Consider the following 19974-nt stretch of genomic DNA (forward strand, 5'->3'; position numbering starts at 1 on the left):
GGGTGTCTCGCAAACTCTCGTGATGGTAGTTGTGGGTTCTGGCAAGCCAGGGTAAAGGATTTTTTGGATAAATGGCTAAGGAAGAACCAGGGCCCATACCAGGTGCAGGGGTCAACCTGGGATGAGATTAAAAAGGACATGGAGGAAGTGTTAGGGGACCCAGAGGGATGGGGGGTGGCTGAGGAGCCCACCCTCCTTGGTATAGGAGTAGTGGAAGAAGGTCTCTGTCCATGGGGACTGAATGCCTTCCAGGGAAAGGAGGCACTTCAGTCTGCTTGTGTCAAGGTTCCTTCCCCACTCTGAACTCTAGGGTACAGATGTGGGGACCTGCATGAAAGCCTCCTAAGCTTACTTTTACCAGCTTAGGTTAAAACTTCCCCAAGGTACAAATTAATTTTACCCTTTGCCCTTGGAATTTCCACTGCCACCACCAAATTTTATCTGGGTTTCCTGGGAAAACGTAGTTTGGGCACATCTTTCCCTCCAAAATCCTCCCAACACTTGCACCCCACTTCCTGGGGAAGGTTTGGTAAAAATCCTCACCAATTTGCATAGGTGACCACAGACCCAAACCCTTGGATCTTAGAACAATGAAAAAGCATTCAGTTTTCTTACAAGAAGACTTTTAATAGAAGTAAAGGAATCACCTCTGTAAAATCAGGATGGTAGATACCTTACAGGGTAATTAGATTCAAAACATAGAGAATCCCTCTAGGCAAAACCTTAAGTTACAAAAAGGACACACAGACAGAAATAGTTATTCTATTCAGCACAGTTCTTTTCTCAGCCATTTAAAGAAATCATAATCTAACACATACCTAGCTAGATTACTTACTAAAAGTTCTAAGACTCTATTCCTGTTCTGTCCCTGGCAAAAGCAGCAGACAGACCCAGACCCTTTGTTTCTCTCCCTCCTCCCAGCTTTTGAAAGTATCTTGTCTCCTCATTGGTCATTTTGGTCAGGTACCAGCGAGGTTACCTTTAGCTTCTTAACCCTTTACAGGTGAGAGGATTTTTCCTCTGGCCAGGAGGGATTTTAAAGGGGTTTACCCTTCCCTTTATATTTATGACAGCTTGTGAGAGGTTTGAAGTAAGGGCAGCGTTATGGGAAGCTTCCAGGAATCTTTCAAATTTGGTGCTGCTTCAGCAAGGGCTGCTGAAGGGTTGTCAATTAGTTAGTGGTAGTTAAAGATGATTTGGCACAACAGGGTTTAAAGTCAAAAGCAGAGTTAACAGACTACCTTTAGAGACTGGAGCTGGGACTTGATCCTGAGGGAATGGAGAGAAAGAAGGGGAAGAAAAAAAAAGTTTCAAAGTACAAAATGGCAGGGTTTTCAGGAGCAGGTAACAACCCCCACTCTTCTCCCAGAGCCAGGATGAGAACCTGGGGATAAGGGTTCCCAACTGTTTCAATCCAGGAAGCCTACTCTTGGCTCAGAGCTAACTATGTCCTTTTCTTCTTTTCCTTCTTCTGTTTCTCGGTTTACTTAATTTGCTGCTGGTAGCCTAGATTTAAACTGACCTGACAGGCTAAATTGGTTTCTTTCCACCTCTCCCCTGCCTTTCCACACTTTTGTTTTTCTGAAGTTTTAATGGAGGGTACTTTGGATACTTATGTGAAATGTTTGTGGTTATTTTGGACAAAGTATGAGGGAGGTCTGCTGTATTCCACTGGAATTTTTGGAGTATAAGATCCATGGGCATCCATGGAGACAAACGTTTTACTGCCTCTTTGAACAGTCTCAAGGTAAAGACAGCACAGGTTAAGGCAGCTGTGTGGCAATAATTGTACTTGGTGGCTAAGTTGTTACAGACAAATTGCACTACCTTAAAGAACTAAATGTAGGAGTAAGTGATTTAAAGAAGTGAGTGAAAAGTTACAAATAGCTTTTGCAAAAATTGATGATACAGGGTTTGCAGGAAAGTAAACATTTGGGAGTTGTGGAAATGGTAAAAGAGTAACAGTTGTGGTGTTACAAGAAGGAAGTTTTTGTTTAATAATAAAACCCAGTTATATAAATGTAACTGTATGTGCAACTCTGTGCAGTCACATGGGATGGAAGCTTGGTAATTAAATTATCCAAGGGGGTCAGGTAGAGTTGCTACTACCACCACTATGCTTCTGTCCCCAGAAGCCTTTACAGCTATTCTGAGGGAAAATGGGTCCTTTTCCCATAGAAATGGTCTATAAGGGACTGCTGCAGGCAGCAGTCAGAGAGAGAATCTGATCAAAATTATTTGACTATTGGGTAATGTAATCAAAATCACTAAAGGAATGTAAGGGGTTTCTACTGGAACTTAATTTGGCTGCCCCTGGTTGTGTCTAGTTGTACAAGATGGAAGTGTAATTGGGGTACAGTTGTGTAAAAGAGTAATCACTGTGCAAGGGATGTTAGGAAAAAGAGAATTTTGTGTGTGTGCACAGGAAAAAGAAAAGGAAAAGGGGAGGAATGATGGGAACACTGAGCCTTGGGGTGGCTCTGGGGGATCAGATTGTTGCTTTGGTGGGTGTGCATGAAAACTCTGTGGGCATGGGGGAGGCAGTTACACCTTGTGTAAAATTAATATGGCTAAAATAATGTTATGGATGTTAAACTATATGGAAGGAATGTGCATTTTCCCAGGACATGTGCAGTGTATATTGGAGAAGGGGTAAAAGAAATGCAAACAAAACATGGTACTTCATTAAAATCCTATTAGGGCTCCAAAAGGGGCCACAATAGGTTGTGCTTTCTTTTTCAGATCTCTGTGTGTTTTGGAGCAGGAGATGAAAGTGGAAAGTAATCAGAACTCTAGTGGAAGTGGAATGTTTCCCTTTCAAGACAGTCTCTGACCTGCTAATAGCTTTGGATCCAAAAGCAAGCTAGTAAGCCTCTGTGTAAATGCAGATTACCTAGCTGATGGGCACAAAGGAGCTGCAAATAATGAATACATCAGGTCAGCAAACAAGCTACTAGAAAACTCAGATTATGGCACTCCAGGAAAGGGAGGTGAAAAAACAAGTCAAGCCTGAAAATAAGATGGACAGGTTAACCTTAAGGGGTGTGTGTGTGTGTACAGTGCTCAAATCTGAAGCTGTGTCTCAGCTATTACCTGAGAATAAACTGAAAGCTTGGTACAGCAGAGAAACTATTGCAAACATGGTCTGTTGTACAAGAGGGGAAACTGAGGTACACCACCTCATGAATTTCACAAATGACCAGTGAGTGAAGTAATTAACTAGCCTGACTACAGAACAAAATAAGGACAGCCTGGAGGTAATTCTGCTGTTTTTCCTGCAATTAGCAAAGAATTTGTAAAATAAAGTGGTATTATTATTATTTATTATTAAGCAATAATCTGTCCCCACCAGGGGAGTGGAAATTGTTTCTTTTGTTTTTCAGACACTCTACAAGCAAGCTGGCGCCAGCGGGAAAAATAACCCAGAATACCATGGAACTGTGTTTTGTGTTTGTCTGTGGTGTTTGTCTTGTTGCTAGCATTGTTGTGTTTTAATGAACAGAAAACCTCATGACATAGGTGGGGGGTGGCTTCAAAAGGCTGACCCTGGGGGGGAGATGTGTATGGGAATGCAAAATGCTCAACTAGGAGGCCAGCACCTGTGTAATAGCTACCATGGAACCTGGAAATGGAATGGCAACTAAGGTGGCTCCCACAAGCCCTATGGAAATAATGAGAAGGGGAGGAGCTCACTGGGAATCAGTGGAGGGGTGTGTGAATCAACAGAAGATGTTTGGATGTGCCCCTCTCCTATGACTATGGAGGAGTAGAATCAATGGCCTATGCAAGGGGTGGACAACTGGGTGTACTGTGTATAAGGTGTTTTGCTGGGAATGTACATATTACTGGGGGCACAATTACACCAGCCCATAACCAAACTACACCCATCCATACGCTGCTATCTGGACTTTGGTGCACAAATGAATCTATGAATCTTATTGCTGTGAATAATCAAACCAGGGCATATGGCCTGATTCCATACCAAGTGGTCAAGCTGGTTTGGACAATATCCCATTTCTCTGTGAACATTCAATAGACTTATGATGTGGACAAAAGCAAGCAAAACCTGCAGGGGCAGCTTGTTGCAACTGCCAGCAACTGGACACATAGATCATGACCCTGTCAAAGGAGGAGAGGCAGTGTTTTGGGGGTGTCTCAGACGTTGGACCATACTGCAGTGGTCAGGACTCAGTGTTGCTGTGGATTTTGTATTGTTAACTGTACTTGTGTTACGTTGTACATGGAGATAACCTATAAGTAATAAGCCCTCCAAACCCTACAGTGTACTAGACAACCTGGACCCAACCTTCTTGGGCCTACTCTAATGGGAAGTCTGAAATACCAATTGGAATAGGTGTGGTATGCCCGTACGAGAGAAGGTGCAGGGCACTATATACTACACAAGGGGCAGTGGGACAAATGGAATATCGACACCTTCCCCCTTGATGCCTGGCCCTATCAGGAAGTGTGTCGCCATATGTCCTATGCTTTTCTAGGGATACCTGGGCAGGAGGATCCCAAAAGGAAAAAAAAAAGGGGGGGGAGTCTTAGGATATAGATATTCAGGCCTGTCTGTAAAGGCCTGTACTCTAAGAATTTAGGTGTATTCTTATCACTGGGCTAGTTATAGAGGTAAGAAAGAAAGAAAGAAAGAAAGAATCACTGTCTGCCGGTGTAAGGGCCTTCTTTTACTGTGACAGTCTGAGGCCCTGTTCTTAGGCTAAGGCCTTTGGCTAAGCAGCAGAGGCTGCCATAAGCTAGGAAGCGACCGGTCACATCCTCACGTTCCAAACCAGTCACATTGAAAGAAGGTGCTATTGGGCTGTTAAGAATACAATCCTGTCCTGATAATGCGTATCGCCTCCAGAGAAAGGGAAGTGCCTAGAAGATGTAAAAGGAAACTTAGTTTGATAGCATCCTGTCTGGCAAGAACTCGCTTATCAATAGCTGGGATGTGAAATCCTCACTTCTGTGTTTGTTCATAGAATCATAGAATATCAGGGTTGGAAGGGACCCCAGAAGGTCATCTAGTCCAACCCCCTGCTCGAAGCAGGACCAATTCCCAGTTAAATCATCCCAGCCAGGGCTTTGTCAAGCCTGACCTTAAAAACCTCTAAGGAAGGAGATTCTACCACCTCCCTAGGTAACGCATTCCAGTGTTTCACCACCCTCTTAGTGAAAAAGTTTTTCCTAATATCCAATCTAAACCTCCCCCACTGCAACTTGAGACCATTACTCCTCGTTCTGTCATCTGCTACCATTGAGAACAGTCTAGAGCCATCCTCTTTGGAACCCCCTTTCAGGTAGTTGAAAGCAGCTATCAAATCCCCCCTCATTCTTCTCTTCTGCAGGCTAAACAATCCCAGCTCCCTCAGCCTCTCCTCATAACTCATGTGTTCCAGACCCCTAATCATTTTTGTTGCCCTTCGCTGGACTCTCTCCAATTTATCCACATCCTTCTTGAAGTGTGGGGCCCAAAACTGGACACGGTACTCCAGATGAGGCCTCACCAATGTCGAGTGTTTGTTCTATCACTGTAGTCCCCATTTCCCCATTGTTTGTCTGTATAATCTCTGTCTGGTTCTGTGATTGTTTCTGTCTGCTGTATAATTAATTTTGCTGGTTGTAAACCAATTAAGGTGGTGGGATATAATTGGTTACATAATCATGTTACAATATGTTAGGATTGGTTAGTTAAATTTCAGTAAAATGATGGTTAAGGTATAGCTAAGGAGAACTCAAGTTTTACTATATAGTCTGCTGTCAATCAGGAAGTAAGGGAGGTGGAAATGGGAATAGGGGTGGGGAAATTGGAATCATGTTGCTAAAGGGGGAAATGGGAACAGGGAATGGGGGTGGGGAAATTGGAATCATGTTTGGCTAAGGGCACGAATGGGAACAGGGACACAGGTGTAAGGCTCTGTGGTGTCAGAGCCGGGAAGGGGGACACTAAGGAAGGAAACTGGAATCATGCTTGCTGGAAGTTAACCCCAATAAACATCGAATTGTTTGCACCTTTAGACTTCGGGTATTGTTGCTCTCTGTTCATGCGAGAAGGACCAGGGAAATAAGTGGGTGAAGCAATAAGCCCCCTAACAGGGTCCCCAGGGTGCAACCTGGACTGTGGGACCACTGAACCTGCTGTCCCCCCAGTCTGGGGCTTTCCTCTCCCACTGTGATGCTGAGTCAAGCTACAAACCTCTGGCAGGTCCTGCACTGACACAACCATCCACAGGCAGGGACACACCCCGTAGGATTCATATGGGGTTCATGCGCTTGGCAACATTCAGGGCCCACCCAGAGTGTTGTGTAGGAGCTGTGCACACACGGCTCCTCTCAAGGGCATGACCCTTGGAATCTCGCCCAGATGACATGAACTGTGGGAAGCTTCCTTGGACTGGGCTCAAGGCCTGAGAGCAAGGACTGTAGTGGATAGAAGCTGGTAAATAAGAATATTAATCAAAGTCATATTATTTCCTTTGTTGTTTCCTTTTGCGGTTGGAGTATGTAATGTGCAGGGGGAGAGAAATAAAAGAGAGGGTGGAAAGCTGACAGGGACCAGACCGTCGGCAGACCAGCCTGCTTGCTTGCTTAAAGCCTTGTTCTGTCTTGTATTTGAACTGCAACAACACCCAACTGTGTTCCATGAATGCTTATCCCAGCCACTCATGAACTAATGATAGGGAGGCTCCTGATAATTCCCCCCAGCTCCACAGCTTTGCACCCCTGCCCTGATCCGAATCCTGCCCTGATCCGAATCCTGGCCTGGGTAAGTTCGTTACATAGTCCGCCCCTCCCTCCGTGTGGAGCGGACACACACTAACCTTTGTAACTGGCTGAGATTTCCCAAGCACATCAACCAAAACACACTGTTTTAGGTAAAATATAAAACAAATTTATTAACTACAGAAAGAGAGATTTGAAGTGATTATAAGTAGCAGGCGTAGAGATCAGAGTTGGTTACGTAAGAAACAAAAATAAAATACAAAATAAAAGAGAGTTTATTTGCACAAAGGGGAACAGCTCCAACCAGAGAGACTGAGAGCCTCACTCAAAATAGCCATTTTCCTGGTGCTCAGGGCACTCATGTGAGATGTGGGAGACCTGTGTTTAAGTCCCTGCTCCAAATCAGGTAGAGCAGAGATTTTAGAGCTGGGTCTCTCACGTCTCTCTCGGGCCTGGAAGTCTAAATAATAAGATGGGCGAACTAGAGTGCCTTGTATTAAAAGAGGATATGGATATAATAGGCATCACAGAAACTTGGTGGAATGAGGCTAATTAATGGGATGCAGTAATACCAGGGTACAAAATCTATCGGAAGGACAGAACAGGTCGTGCTGGTGGGGGAATGGCACTGTATGTGAACGAAAGCATAGAATCAAATGAAGTAAAAATCTTAAATGAACCAAACTGTACCATAGAATCTCTATGGATAGTAACTCCATACTCGAATAATAAGAATATAGCAGTGGAGGTATACTACCAACCATCTGACCAGGATGGTGATAGTGACTGTAAAATGCTCAGGGAGATTAGAGAGCCCATAAAAATGAAAAACTCAATAAAAATGGGGGATTTCAACTATCCCTAAATTGACTAGGTACATGTCACCTCAGGACGTGATGCAGAGATAAAGTTTCTCGACACCTTAAATGACTGCTTCTTGGATCAGCTAGTCCGAGAACTCTCACGAGGAGAGGCAGTTCTTGATTTAGTCAGGATCTGATCCAAGAAGTGAATATAGCTGGACTGCTTCGTAATAGTCACCATAATATAATTAAATTTAACATCCCTGTGGTGGGGAAAACACCACAGCAGCCCAAACACAGTAGCATTTAATTTCACAAAGGGGAACTACACAAAAATGAGGAGGGTAATTAAATAGAAATTAAAAGGTACAGCGCCAAAAGTGAAATCCCTGCACGCTGCATGGAAACTTTTTAAAGACACCATAATGGAGGCTCAACTTAAATGTATACCCCAAATTATAAAACATAGTGAGAGAACCAAAAAAGTGCCACCCTGGCTAAACAACCAAGTAAAAGAAGCAGTGAGAGGCAAAACGGCATCCTTTAAGAAGTGGAAGTTAAATACTGTTGAGGAAAATAGAAAGGCGCATAAACTCTGGCACAAGTAGTGTAAATATACAATGAGGAGGCCAAAGAAGAATTTGAAGGACAGCTAGACACAGATTCAAAAAGTAATAGCAACATTTTTTTTAGGTAAATCAGAAGCAGGAAGCCGCTAAACCACCCGTGGGGCCACTGGACGATCGAGATGCTAAAGGATCAGTCAAGGACGATAAGGCCATTGCGGAGAAACTAAATGAATTCTTTGCATTGGTCTTCACAGCTGAGCATGTGAGGGAGATTCCCAAACCTAAGCCAGTCTTTTTAGGTGATAAATCTGAGGACCTGTCCCAGATTGAGATGTCATTAGAGGTTTTGGAACAAATTGATAAATTAAACAGCAATAAGTCTCCAGGACCAGATAGGATTCACCCAAGAGTTCTGAAGGAACTCAAATGTGAAATTGCAGAAGTACTCACTGTGGTTTGTAACCTATCATTTAAATCATCCTCTGTACCAGATGACTAGAAGATAGCTAATGTGACACCAATTTTTAAAAAGGGATCCAGAGGTGATCCTGGTAATTACAGGCCAGTAAGCCTGACTTCAGCACTTGGCAAACTGGTTGAAACTATAGTAAAGAACAGAATTATCAGACACAGAGATTAACATAATTTGTTGGGGGAAGAGTCAATATGGTTTATGTAAAGGGCAAGCATGCCTCACCAATCTGCTACAATTCTTTGAGGGGGTCAACAAATATGTGGACAAAGGTGATCCAGTGGACATAGTGTACTTAGATTTTCAGAGAGCCTTTGACAAGGTCACTCACCAAAGGCTCTTAAGCAAAGTAAGCAGCCGCGGGATAAGAGGGAAGATGCTTTCATGGACTGGAAACTGGTTAAAAGATAGGAAACAAAGGTAGGAATAAATGGTCAGTTTTCAGAATGGAGAGAGGTAAATAGTGGTGTCCCCCCTGAGTCTGTACTAAGACCCGTCCTGTTCAACATATTTATAAATGATGTTGAAAAAGGGGTAAACAGTGAGGGGGCAAAATTTGCGGATGATACAAAACTACTCAAGATAGTTAAGTCCCAGGCAGACTGCAAAGAGCTACTAAAGGATCTCTCAAAATTGGGTGACTGGGCAACAAAATGGCAGATGAAATTCAATGTAGATAAATGCAAAGTAATGCACATTGGAAAACATAATCCCAACTATACATATAAAATGATGGGGTCTAAATTGGCTGTTACCACCCAAGAGCGAGATCTTGGAGTCATTGTGGATAGTTCTCTGAAAACATCCACTCAATGTGCAACGGCAGCCAAAACAGCGAACAGAATGTTGGGAATCATTAAGAAAGGGATAGATAATAAGACAGAAAATATCATGTTGCCTCTATATAACTCCATGGTACACCCACATCTTGAATACTGTGTGCAGATGTGGTCGCCCCATCTCAAAAAAAATATATTGGAATTGGAAAAGGTTCAGAAAAGGGCTACCAAAATTATTAGGGGTTTGGAGCGTCTGCCATGTGAGGAGAGATTAATAAGACTGAGTCTTTTCAGCTTGGAAAAGAGATGACTAAGGTGGGATATGATAGAGGTCTATAAAATCACGACAGGTGTGGAGAAAGTAAATAAGGAAGTGTTATTTACTCCTTCTCATAACACAAGAAATAGGGGTCACCAAATGAAATTAATAGGCAGCAGGTTTAAAACAAACAAAAGGAAGTATTTTTTCACACAACTCAGTCAAACTGTGGAACTCTTTGCCAGAGGATGTTGTGAAGGTCAAGGCTATAAGAAGGTTCAAAAAAGAATTAGATATATCCATGGAGGATAGGTCCATCAATGGCTATTTGCCAGGATGGACAGGGTTGGTGTCCCTAGCCTCTGTTTTCCAGAAGCTGGGAATGGGCGACAGGGGATGGATCACTTGATGATTCCCTGTTCTGTTCATTCCCTCTGGGACACCTGGCATTGGCCACTGTCGGAAGACAGGATGCTGTGCTAGATGGACCTCTGATCTGACCCAGTATGGCCATTCTTATGTATGTTTTTATATCTCTCATGAGAAACCGCTGACCTGTCCTACACACCTCGCTCTGGGAGAGGGCTGACAGTCCAATGTGGAAAAAGGCACCTTTCTCCAGCCCATCAGCCAGGCCCCTAGAGGCCCAAATCAGTGGGAGTTAGGTGCTTAAGGACCTTTGTGAACCACTCAGAAAAAACCCGTTGGATGAGGATTCCCCATGGACATCTCCTTTCTGAGATCTATCAGTTAGCCAGTTCTCACTCCATCTAATAAGTGCTCTATTGATACTGTCTAGAGTTCATTTGTTAATCTGAATGTCATGTGGTACTAAGTCAAACAACTTGCAATGGTCTAAGTCTATTCCATCTCCCCAGTTCCCTTTATCAAGCAGGTTTGTTATTGTCTAAAAAGGCATGAATTGTAGTCACACCCTCTAATTCTTGACTTCTAGCCTGAGACACCAGCAGATGGGCTCCAGGGTTTCTTTCTTCTCCATCTCCTTTTTCCTCAAAGCAATTTCAACAGAGTTTTAATAACAGCTCAGGGAGAGAGTGAGCATGCTGAGTAGGATGTCAAAGGAAGCCAGATGTTCCCAAAGCACTTGCCACCAGAAGAACTCCACTGAGGAGGTACAGGCAATGTACGCTGGAGGAGAAACTGCTCATTCCTGCAGATGCCAAGGAAGAGAATAAGAAAGAATTACAGTGCGGGAAGGGGCTGGGAGGAGGAGGCAGGAATATAAGCTCTGTGCTGCCCCCTAAAAGCATCAGATTGTCATTAATGTTCTTACCGGAGCTGAAAACGCATCTCCGGGTCTTGCATCTTTTCTCTGCCAAAGAAACCAACAACATTAAAACAAAAACTTTCACCCCCTTCTCTATGCAAGGCCAGGTGGCTCTGGCATAGGGACCTCATGGGGTTATGGGTATGGTGCCACCACGCTGACCTATGGGTGACCCCAGAAGAACCGGGCTGGATGAGGAACCAGCGGTGGTTGGGAAAGAAAGGGGCCAATCTGCTGGGCAGCAGGGCTCCTTGCCCTGGGGAGCTGTTTGGATTGAATTCTCCCGTGCTAAGCTGTCTCTTTTCAGACGTCATTGGGGGTCGTACAGAGGCACAATGCAGGGAGGCCCTTGGGCAACCCTACTCCTCTCTGCTTGGCTGCAGGGCTTCTACAGCCTGGGTCATGTGGTGGAAGAAGGAATTTCCATCCGTTGCTCTGGGCCATAACTATACCATTCTCCTGGAGCTCTGTGGGAGGTACAGGGTCAGGACCCACCAGGCCATGGGGGTCAGTGAATTTCTTGTCCACCGGGCACGCTATTATTTGTATTGGGGTAGAACATAAAGGGCCCCAACCAAGATCAGGGCTCAGTTGTGCTGGGTAGGGCTTAGATGCCATCCCTGGCGAAAGTGCTCAGTGTTTCAATAGCCTAGGAGAGGGAGAAAGGAATTGCTCGTATCCCCCTATTACAGGCGGGGAGTTGCTCAGAGAGATTAACTCACTCGCCCAAGATTGTGCAGGGCGTCTGCAGCGGGGACGGGGCGTGAGCTCAAGCCTTCAGAGTCCTAGTTCAGTGCCTTGCCTACAAGACCGTCCGCCCCTGCCTCAGCTCCAGGCTGGAGCCTCAGGGCTCTGGGATAGGACCATTGTCTCGCATCGGACTGACACCCTTATCTCAGAGACAGCTGCCCTCACCCTCTCCTGACAGGCGCCAGCTGATGGCTGGGATGGGATGTGGGAAGGAGGCCCATCAAGACACTGAGTCTGGTCACACACCCCACTCATAGGCACTGCCTGGGCGGCCTTCGCTCTCCCGCTCCAGTTTGGCGCTAAGCAAAATGGCATCAGCTTCATCCTGGTCCCACTTGAGGCCCAACCACAACCACAAAACCGGAGCTGGCCTGGGCCAGCGGCTCAACTGGTGTCGCCTTGCAGCCAGTTCACACCAGCTGGAGATCTGGCCCTGTTTCCACCCGCAGACCCTTGTCTCGGACTCTCCTTCCACAGACTGAAACCCTAGCTCCAAACAGCTCCGACGCCAGAGGGAGTTCGGAGCGTATAATTGGGCCAGACTATCCCCCCAGTTCTGAATGCCCCACAGGCCAGTGGGAAGCTCAGACCAGGATCCCCAAGAGGCCACAGGGAGCGGGAGGCCACTATCCCTGTGCGTGGACATTACCTTTCACATACTCGCAGTTGTAGTTGCTGGAGCTGTCCAGGGACAGGAGCTGGATCAAGGTTCTGTCCTGAGCCCGGGTGAAGTTGGTGACTTTGAATTTCTCGAAGGGGGGGATCAAAACTTCATCCTCGCCGGGGAAGAAGGAGAAGTTCCTGATGTTGACCCCATAACAGGTCTTTATGGAGAAGAAGGTGTCCTGCCCAAACTGCAGGGCGCTCTCGTTTTTCAGGGACGTGGACGTGAAGTGGCCAAACCGGACGGGCTTGCGACTTTCGGCTTTGAAGCGGATGCCCCGGACTCCGCGGTACACCTGGTGGCACTTGGTGGGCTCAGAGGCCTTCAGGACCTGAAGGGCTCTGGTCAGGAGGAAGTGCAGGGTCTTGAAGTTGAAGTTGTTGAGGTAAAAGTCCCGGGTGCGGCCTGCCTCTCTCACGGCTGCATTGAACTCCTGGTGAAGGGGCTGCTTGTGCAGGGGGCCCTGGCTGGTGTAGGCCAAGATGGCGATGGCGTACTCAGGCTTGAAGTCCCGCGGCATGTAGCTCTTGTCCTTCATCTCTTTCCAGTTGGAGGCCGCCTCCAGCCAGGTTTCGGCATAGTTCCTGTTGTTGGCCAACTCGGTGCGGTTCAGCTCCCCCAGCTCAGCCTGCATCATGCTGGCACAGTCCTTGTACTGGTCGTCGAAGGAGCTGAGGGCCATGTCCAGGGCTGACTCTCTGACAGAGAAGAGGTCTCTCTTGCGGAGGGAGAAACACTGGACCTGAGGGCAGCAGGAGAACATGGTGACAGGCACTGGCAACAGATGGTGGAGCAGGTCTTAGCCAGGCTACAGGGACAGCAATAGCCAAGTGACAGAGATAAGGTGTTGGGAGCATGAGGGAAAGGATGGTCCAGTGGTTAGGGTGGTAGCCTGGGATGCTATCTACTCTGCCACAGACTCCCTGTGGGACCTTGGTCAAGTCCCTTGGTCTGTCTGGGCCTCAGGTCTCCATCTGTACAATAGGGATACAGCTCTGCCCTGCCTGCCAGGGTTGTGCATGGGTAAACGGGCAGATCCTCAGCAGGTGTCAATGAGCCACAGAAGTCAGTGGAGCTAGGCTGACTTATGGCAGCTGGGGATCTAGCCCATAGAATTAGCCCTACACCCTGTTCATCTCAATGGAGTGTTAATGCTGAACCCTAATGATGATGACATTGTTAATTGTTTAACTGCTGCATGATTTTAGCAGAGCCACCCAGGGCGTACCTGAGGGCCTTCCATGAAGATCCCAGCCAGCAGCAGGACAAAGACTGGTCTGAGACGCTCCATCTTCGCCATCCCACGTCTGGAAAAAAAATACACTCAGTCCACAGCCAGTACAGACCACGGCGACTCAGTGAGTGACTTATTCATACCAAGCTCCAATCTGTGCAAGAGACAGATGAAGAGCCACAGAGCACCTGGGAGATGATGGGAAGCGGTGGGGGGGTGAATGCACACCTGTCCAGGCCATTGTGTTCCCCTGCAGACTACAGATTTCTGGTCCTTTGCTCTAGCATCCCTATAGAATCTATTTTTTTCACCGTGAGGCCCCATGCAAGACCACAGCTTCCGTGTGCTAGGTGCTGTACATACACACACAGCAAGAGAGAGTTCCCACCCTGGAGAATTTCCAATCTAAAGACACAAGGCCAGAAGAGTGGAAGTATTATCTTACAGACGGGGAACTGTGGCTCAGAGAGACTCAGGGAGATGATCCCACAGGACGTGTGAGGCTGAGCTTGCAGTTGATAGCAGATCTTCCCAATCCTAGCCCAGCGCTTTAACCATAAAGTCATCATCTTCTGCTAGGAGCCGGCTCAGAATTCATCGCTGCGAGAACAGCCCTGAAGCCAAAAGTCTGGGACCAGGGCTGCCTTTGGTCCCACAACGGTCGGTTCTTTTACTCTCTCTCTGTCTCCAGTCATGCCAATCAATCAAGAGAGGCAAATCTGGAACTCAGAGAGGGAACAGCACCATGCACTGGGGTCCCGCAGAACATTAGAAATACTCAGGGATGACTGAACCACTTTGAGCAACACTGGAATCAACCTGGCTCGTCCCCTACACCACAATCGAGGCCATTTAGAGTGGGGGCTCTCACAACAAAATTTTTGGTGGCTTCAAAGTGCAGCCACCAAGTCTTGCTGGCGGCTGCTCTGACAATGTTTCCTAAAATCAGCGGGTCTGAATGAGCTCTCCCCTGACATCTGTGCTTCTGTTTGTCTTCATCCCCATACAAGGGAGTTAGTCTAGATGACCCTGGTAATCCCTTCTGACCCTGTGGTTCTATGATTCTGTGATCTAGTGACGCACTGGGGTAAAAGACTTCAGGAGCAGACCATATTTGCATAGACACGCCCACTCTGCCTAGGTGTTCGGCGGGTGATCTGCTTTGCCAAAGGGATCTGTTTTGGTTGATTTTGAATTACCTGACGAGGCAGCGAACAGCACCGGGCGGGAGAGAGAACAGAGGCAGCAGCAAGTAGCAGCAGAGGTAAGAGCAGGAGCCATGAGTCAGTTGCAGAGGATGGCTGACCGCAGGAATGGCTTTGCTCTATATCCCCTTTTCAGGGCCGGGAGGCGCAAAGGACAACCAGCTGTGACCGGGGTGCAGCGGAGGGAGAGGGGAGCGGCATGTTCAAGGGACATTTGTTCATCAGACTTTCATGCCGCAAGGGTGAGAAACTGAGTCACAGGGCCCTGCCCAGCGTGCTGTGGGGTGGGGTGTTTACTTATGGTCAGATGGAATGCGGGTGTGGCGTTGGCCCAGATTTATGCTGGGTTCCCTTTCCCTGTTAATAAAAGCTCTCTCTAGTAGTACACTTGTAACGCCGACACACCCCGGTCGTCAGTAGGTAGGATCGAACCTGGGACCTCTGGAGCTTAGTGCATGAGCCTCTACAGCATAAAATAAAAGCCAGCTGGCTGTTAGCTGAGGCTGTCAAGCAGACTCATTTAACTTTCTCTAAGTGGTCTCAGTGCCATGAGATGGGACAGAGCACCACACCCAGGAGATGTGTGGGTTACACACTGACTTGCGAGAGGGGAAGTCTTGCCTCTTAGAGGTGCCCAGGGTTGTATTTAGTTTTCCCAGATTCCTGGGCGGGGCTCGAGCTGGTTCTGCTTTGTGTTGTGAAGAGGAACCCCCTAGACACCAAACCTGGCCCTCCTTGCCGCCAACTCCACCCGGGAGAAGGGCTACATCACTCACAGGGGAGCCACAAAGGGAAACATTAAGGACCAAAGCCTCGCACAGGCTATGTTTGAGCTGGGAGGTGAGTCCCAGCTGGCGTAGATGTACCTGGGTACACCTTAGACATAGCCGTGGGTCTGTGCTGGCAGGGGCAGCAGCTTGGGCTGGCTGCCCGAGTACGTACCCCGGGGGTCAGGCGGGATTGTACTGGGGGTGGCTAGTGTGAGCTGCTACAAACATGCTGCTATTTTTAGAGGCTAGCGGAAGCAGAGCTAGCCCAGGTATGGCTATGCCAGCTGGCAATTGCACGGCCCAGCTCCGCTTGTCCATAGCAAAGACCACAGTGTGTACCACACATCACTTGCACGCTTCATCCTGGGTAAAGTTTGGGGCTTGGAACTGAGTCCCCACCCCCCACCCTGAGGAGTCTGAGCCCATTCTCCTGGCTGCAGATGGTTCTCCATTCTGGGTTTCAGCAATTGACTTGGAGTACTTCTGGCACCTTAGAGACTAACCAATTTATTTGAGCATGAGCTTTCGTGAGCTACGGCTCACTTCGTAGCTCACAAAAGCTCATGCTCAAATAAATTGGTTAGTCTCTAAGGTGCCACAGGTCCTCCTTTTCTTTTTGCAAATACAGACTAACACGGCTGTTACTCTGAAACCAGCAATTGACTTGATTGCCAAGTGCTTGCCTGCTGGGTCTCTCTTCTTCTTTAACGCTTCAGTGCGAACGGCTACTCACCGCTCCCACCCTCCCCCCGGGCCCGGCCCCTGTGTTCACAGATGGCAGCGCAGTGCTTAGAGGGGCCGGGTGAGGTGTGGGGCAGGCTGGTGGAGCAGCCAGCGACTGCTGGGAGGCACGGGACTGGAGGCATGGGACTGCCGGCTAGGAGGCTCAGCTTCTCCTCCCAGCTCTGCCAAACTCTTCGCTGTAGCCTTGGATAACTCACTCCCTGTGCCTCTGTTTCCTAACCGGTAGCGCGGAGGGAGAACAGCACTAGCCTGGCTCTCAGGGCTGCTGTGAGGCTCAGATATTCCGATGTACCTGCCTCGACCAGCACAAAGCATCGTTCGCTCCAGCATACGGCACCTGGCCGCAGCAGCGATGCTGCTGAATGTCCAAGATATGTCTGCCCTGGGAACCTAGCGAGCACAGGCTGTACAAACCCACCTGGAACCCCAGGTAATTCCTCGCCTGGCCAGCCTGGGCTGCCACCACTTCTCTGCTTTGAGTCACCTAGCTCAGGTGTCGGGGCAGCCGGTTTGTATAATTTTTGGTGGTGCTCAGAACAGGGTCCAAATCCCACCCACCCAACACACGTCTGCCTTGTAAGCCGATATATATTTTTTAAAATAATGTAAAAATGTGAAGGCTCTGGGATGGGGTTTGGGGTGTGGGAGGGGCTTAGGGCTAGGGCAGAGGGTTGGAGTGCAGGGGGTGAGGGCTCTGGCTGGGGGTGTGGGCTCTGGAGTGGGGTGGGGCTGGGGATGAGGAGTTTGGGGTGGAGACAGGCTGCCCCGGGGCTGGGGCCAGAGAGGAGGACTCCCCCAGCCCTCTCCCCATCAGCAGCAGCGAGCTCTGGGGGAGGGGCCCTCTCTCCTCCCCCCCGCAGCACACTCACCTCGCACCACTGTCACTGCACGTGCCCCTAGGGATCCTCTCCGGTCCAGAAAGCCCCCTCACCTCCCCTGCAGTGGGTGCCATGGTGGGGGCTGCCATCACTTGTGTGACTCCTCCCCTGCTGCTGCCCCTCATTGTGGGTGGGGCTGTCCCTTGCCCACCGTGGGGCAGGAGCGGTGACTGTGGGCGGGGGGGGGGCCCTGTGCTGGTGGAGGGTCCCGCCGGAAAAGGCAAGGGTCCGAGCAGAGGGGCGGGGGCAGGGTCAGCCTGTTTCGGCACTAGTGGTTCGGAGGCACTAGGACCCTGCGGGGGCAGTGGATGCCGGGAGCCAGCAGAGACAGGGACGCTTCGGGGCATGGGGGAGGCAGGAGGGGCCTGGGGTCAGACCCGACCCCAAACATGGGTGGAGCCCGGGCACCACGGGCCCATATAACTCGCCGCCCCTGCTAGGTGCGACCCTGCGAGCTGCAGTTTGGGAAAGGAACTCCCAGCGTCAGAGCTGAATGCAAGGTGGAAGGGATTGTTTAGCATAAAGAGTTAACACATGTTGTAAGGGCCCAGTCAAGGTGAAGTTGAATCCCCTTGCAGTCACAGGACAAACACCCTGCAGTCACAGGACAAAAAGAGTGTGTGGGGGGGGGGGGTAGTGGGTTACAAATTGTTGTAATAAACCATAAATCCAGTGTCTCTGCTCAGTCCCCGATCACCATGCTCTCAACTGAACTCACTCAGGAAAAGGATAAAAGACAAAAACACCCAATCTATCACCTGTGGGCGAACACTCCTCACAAAGGTTTCAGAGTGGCAGCCGTGTTAGTCTGTAGTCGCAAAAAGAAAAGGAGGACTTGTGGCACCTTAGAGACTATCAAATTGATTTGAGCATAAGCTTTTATGAGCTACAGCTCACTTCATCAGATGCATTCACAAAGGCCAGGGAAGAGAAACAAAAATGATTCAAGGCCTAGAAAACATGATCTATGGGGGAAGATTGAAAAAATTGGGTTTGTTTAGTCTGGAGAAGAGAAGACTGAGGGGGGACATGATAACAGTTTTCAAGTACATAAAAGGTTGTTATAAGAGGGAAGGACAAAATTTGTTCTCCTTAACGTCTGAGGCTAGGACAAGAAGCAATGGGCTTAAATTGCAGCAAGGGAGGTTTAGGTTGGACATTAGGAAAAACTTCCTAACTGTCAGTGTGGTTAAGCACTGGAATAAATTGCCTCGGGAGGTTGTGAAATCTCCATCATTGGGGATTTTTAAGAGCAGGTTAGACAAACCCCTGCCAGGGATGGTCTAGATAATATTTAGTCCTGCCTTGAGTGCAGGGGACTGGACTGGACGACCTCTCGAGGTCCCTTCCAGTCCTACGATTCTAACACTCTATAGCTGACCTTTCAGTCCTTATCCTCAAAGGAAACCAGCACAACACTTTCAAAAGACAAGCCTGGGAGCTTAAATTCATTACTCTGCTAGATACTAAAACTCATGGCCTGAGCAGAGACGCTGGATTTATGGTTTATTACAACGATCTGTAACCTGTTAACCCCCCCTTTTTTGTCCTGTGACTGCAGGGGTGTTAACGGGCCACTTCACCTTGAATGGGCCTTTCCACTGTGTGCTAACTACACCAACCTTTCCACCTGGCATTATGCTGTGCCACTTTGACGACTCTTCCCAGCCCTGAAGGTCTGTGTGTGGCTGGAAAGCTTGTCTCGCCAACAGAAGTTGGTCCAATAAAAGATATGACCTCACTCAACATGTCTCTCTAATATCCGGGGCCAGCCTGGCCACAACTGCACTGCATACAGGAAAACTCCCAGGCCTTTGTGTCTCCTGCACACATTCTATTGTGCAGCCCCTTCGTTTAGAAAACTCCGGTTCTACAAGTGTGTTTGGGCGTTCTTCAAGACTTTGATCAAATCAAGGCCAATCTGCATTAAACACCTTCATGCAAGACAGACGCCTTTCCTCAGCTTGCGCATGACTGTACTTTAGTGAGCTGCGAAGCGCGTGGGCCCTGTGCAACCGCAATATTTGCGTGGCGCACAAACCGTCAGCAAGTTGGAATACAAATATTCAGCTTGCAGAAAGAGAGAGAGGCAGCAGCATATGCTCCGAGGGCCTCTCCACAGAGATTAAAACCCTTATCATGTCACGCTCCCCTGCCACACTAAATAACACCCTGGCCGGTACGGAACAGTCAGAACAATCAACAGGTTGATTTCTGCCTTAGCTGGCCCAGGAAATACTTAGACCAGTTTCTTGGACAAGTGGAGTCATAAAATTAAAGCCCTGATTTAATACCACCCCCCACCCCCCCGGCCCTTAAAAAGTTCACTTTTGGCTGGGCACTGCCCTCTGCTGGGGGCTGAAATTGACAAGATTTCCGGTCTGGCCAGCTGAGTTGGAAGAAGTGAGAACTTTTACCTGGGTTCTCCTTGCCCCGGAAGCAGGCAGGGAAGAACTGGGGCGTCTCTGCTCCCCCCAGTTCCTGTGGCGTAGCGGCTGCTCTTCGCTCTGGGGCCTTGTGGACATGACAACTGAGAAGCAGCTGGTTTTTCTTTTTATGGCAATCCCCAACTGCTTTAGCCCAGGTCTGGAGCTGATCCATCCCTTCTGCTTGGCTATTTATATCCCTGCTCTGCATGGGCTTCGCAAATAAGGTTTGTTAACATACTGTGTCTCTAACTGGGCTGGGATAATACTGCCTGGCAATTCCCTTGCACAAAGCGTGTGCGCGCTAATGGACTTAAGGATCCCCAGCTGCGTGGCTTAGCCAACAGATGAGGGGCAGCCCCTGTCGTCTCCCTAAGATTAGAAGAGGCAGCCCTGCCTTTTGCTGG

The 19974-nt window shown here is 48.4% G+C and overlaps 1 protein-coding gene across 1 annotated transcript; it reads right to left on the reverse strand.

The window, feature by feature from the left end:
- Nucleotides 1-10684: 10684 nt before the first annotated feature.
- On the reverse strand, nucleotides 10685-19666 carry LOC311515522 (erythroblast NAD(P)(+)--arginine ADP-ribosyltransferase-like; the record flags this gene model as incomplete). Its single annotated transcript, XM_084618670.1, is given in 6 exon segments — nucleotides 10685-10779; nucleotides 10903-10941; nucleotides 12296-13052; nucleotides 13539-13610; nucleotides 13612-13617; nucleotides 19559-19666. Coding segments are annotated over 6 exon segments (1077 nt in total).
- Nucleotides 19667-19974: the final 308 nt, after the last annotated feature.

The sequence above is a fragment of the Lepidochelys olivacea genome (assembly GCF_965140295.1).
Source record: "Lepidochelys olivacea isolate rLepOli2 genome assembly, chromosome: 1".
Lineage (NCBI taxonomy): Eukaryota > Metazoa > Chordata > Testudines > Cheloniidae > Lepidochelys > Lepidochelys olivacea.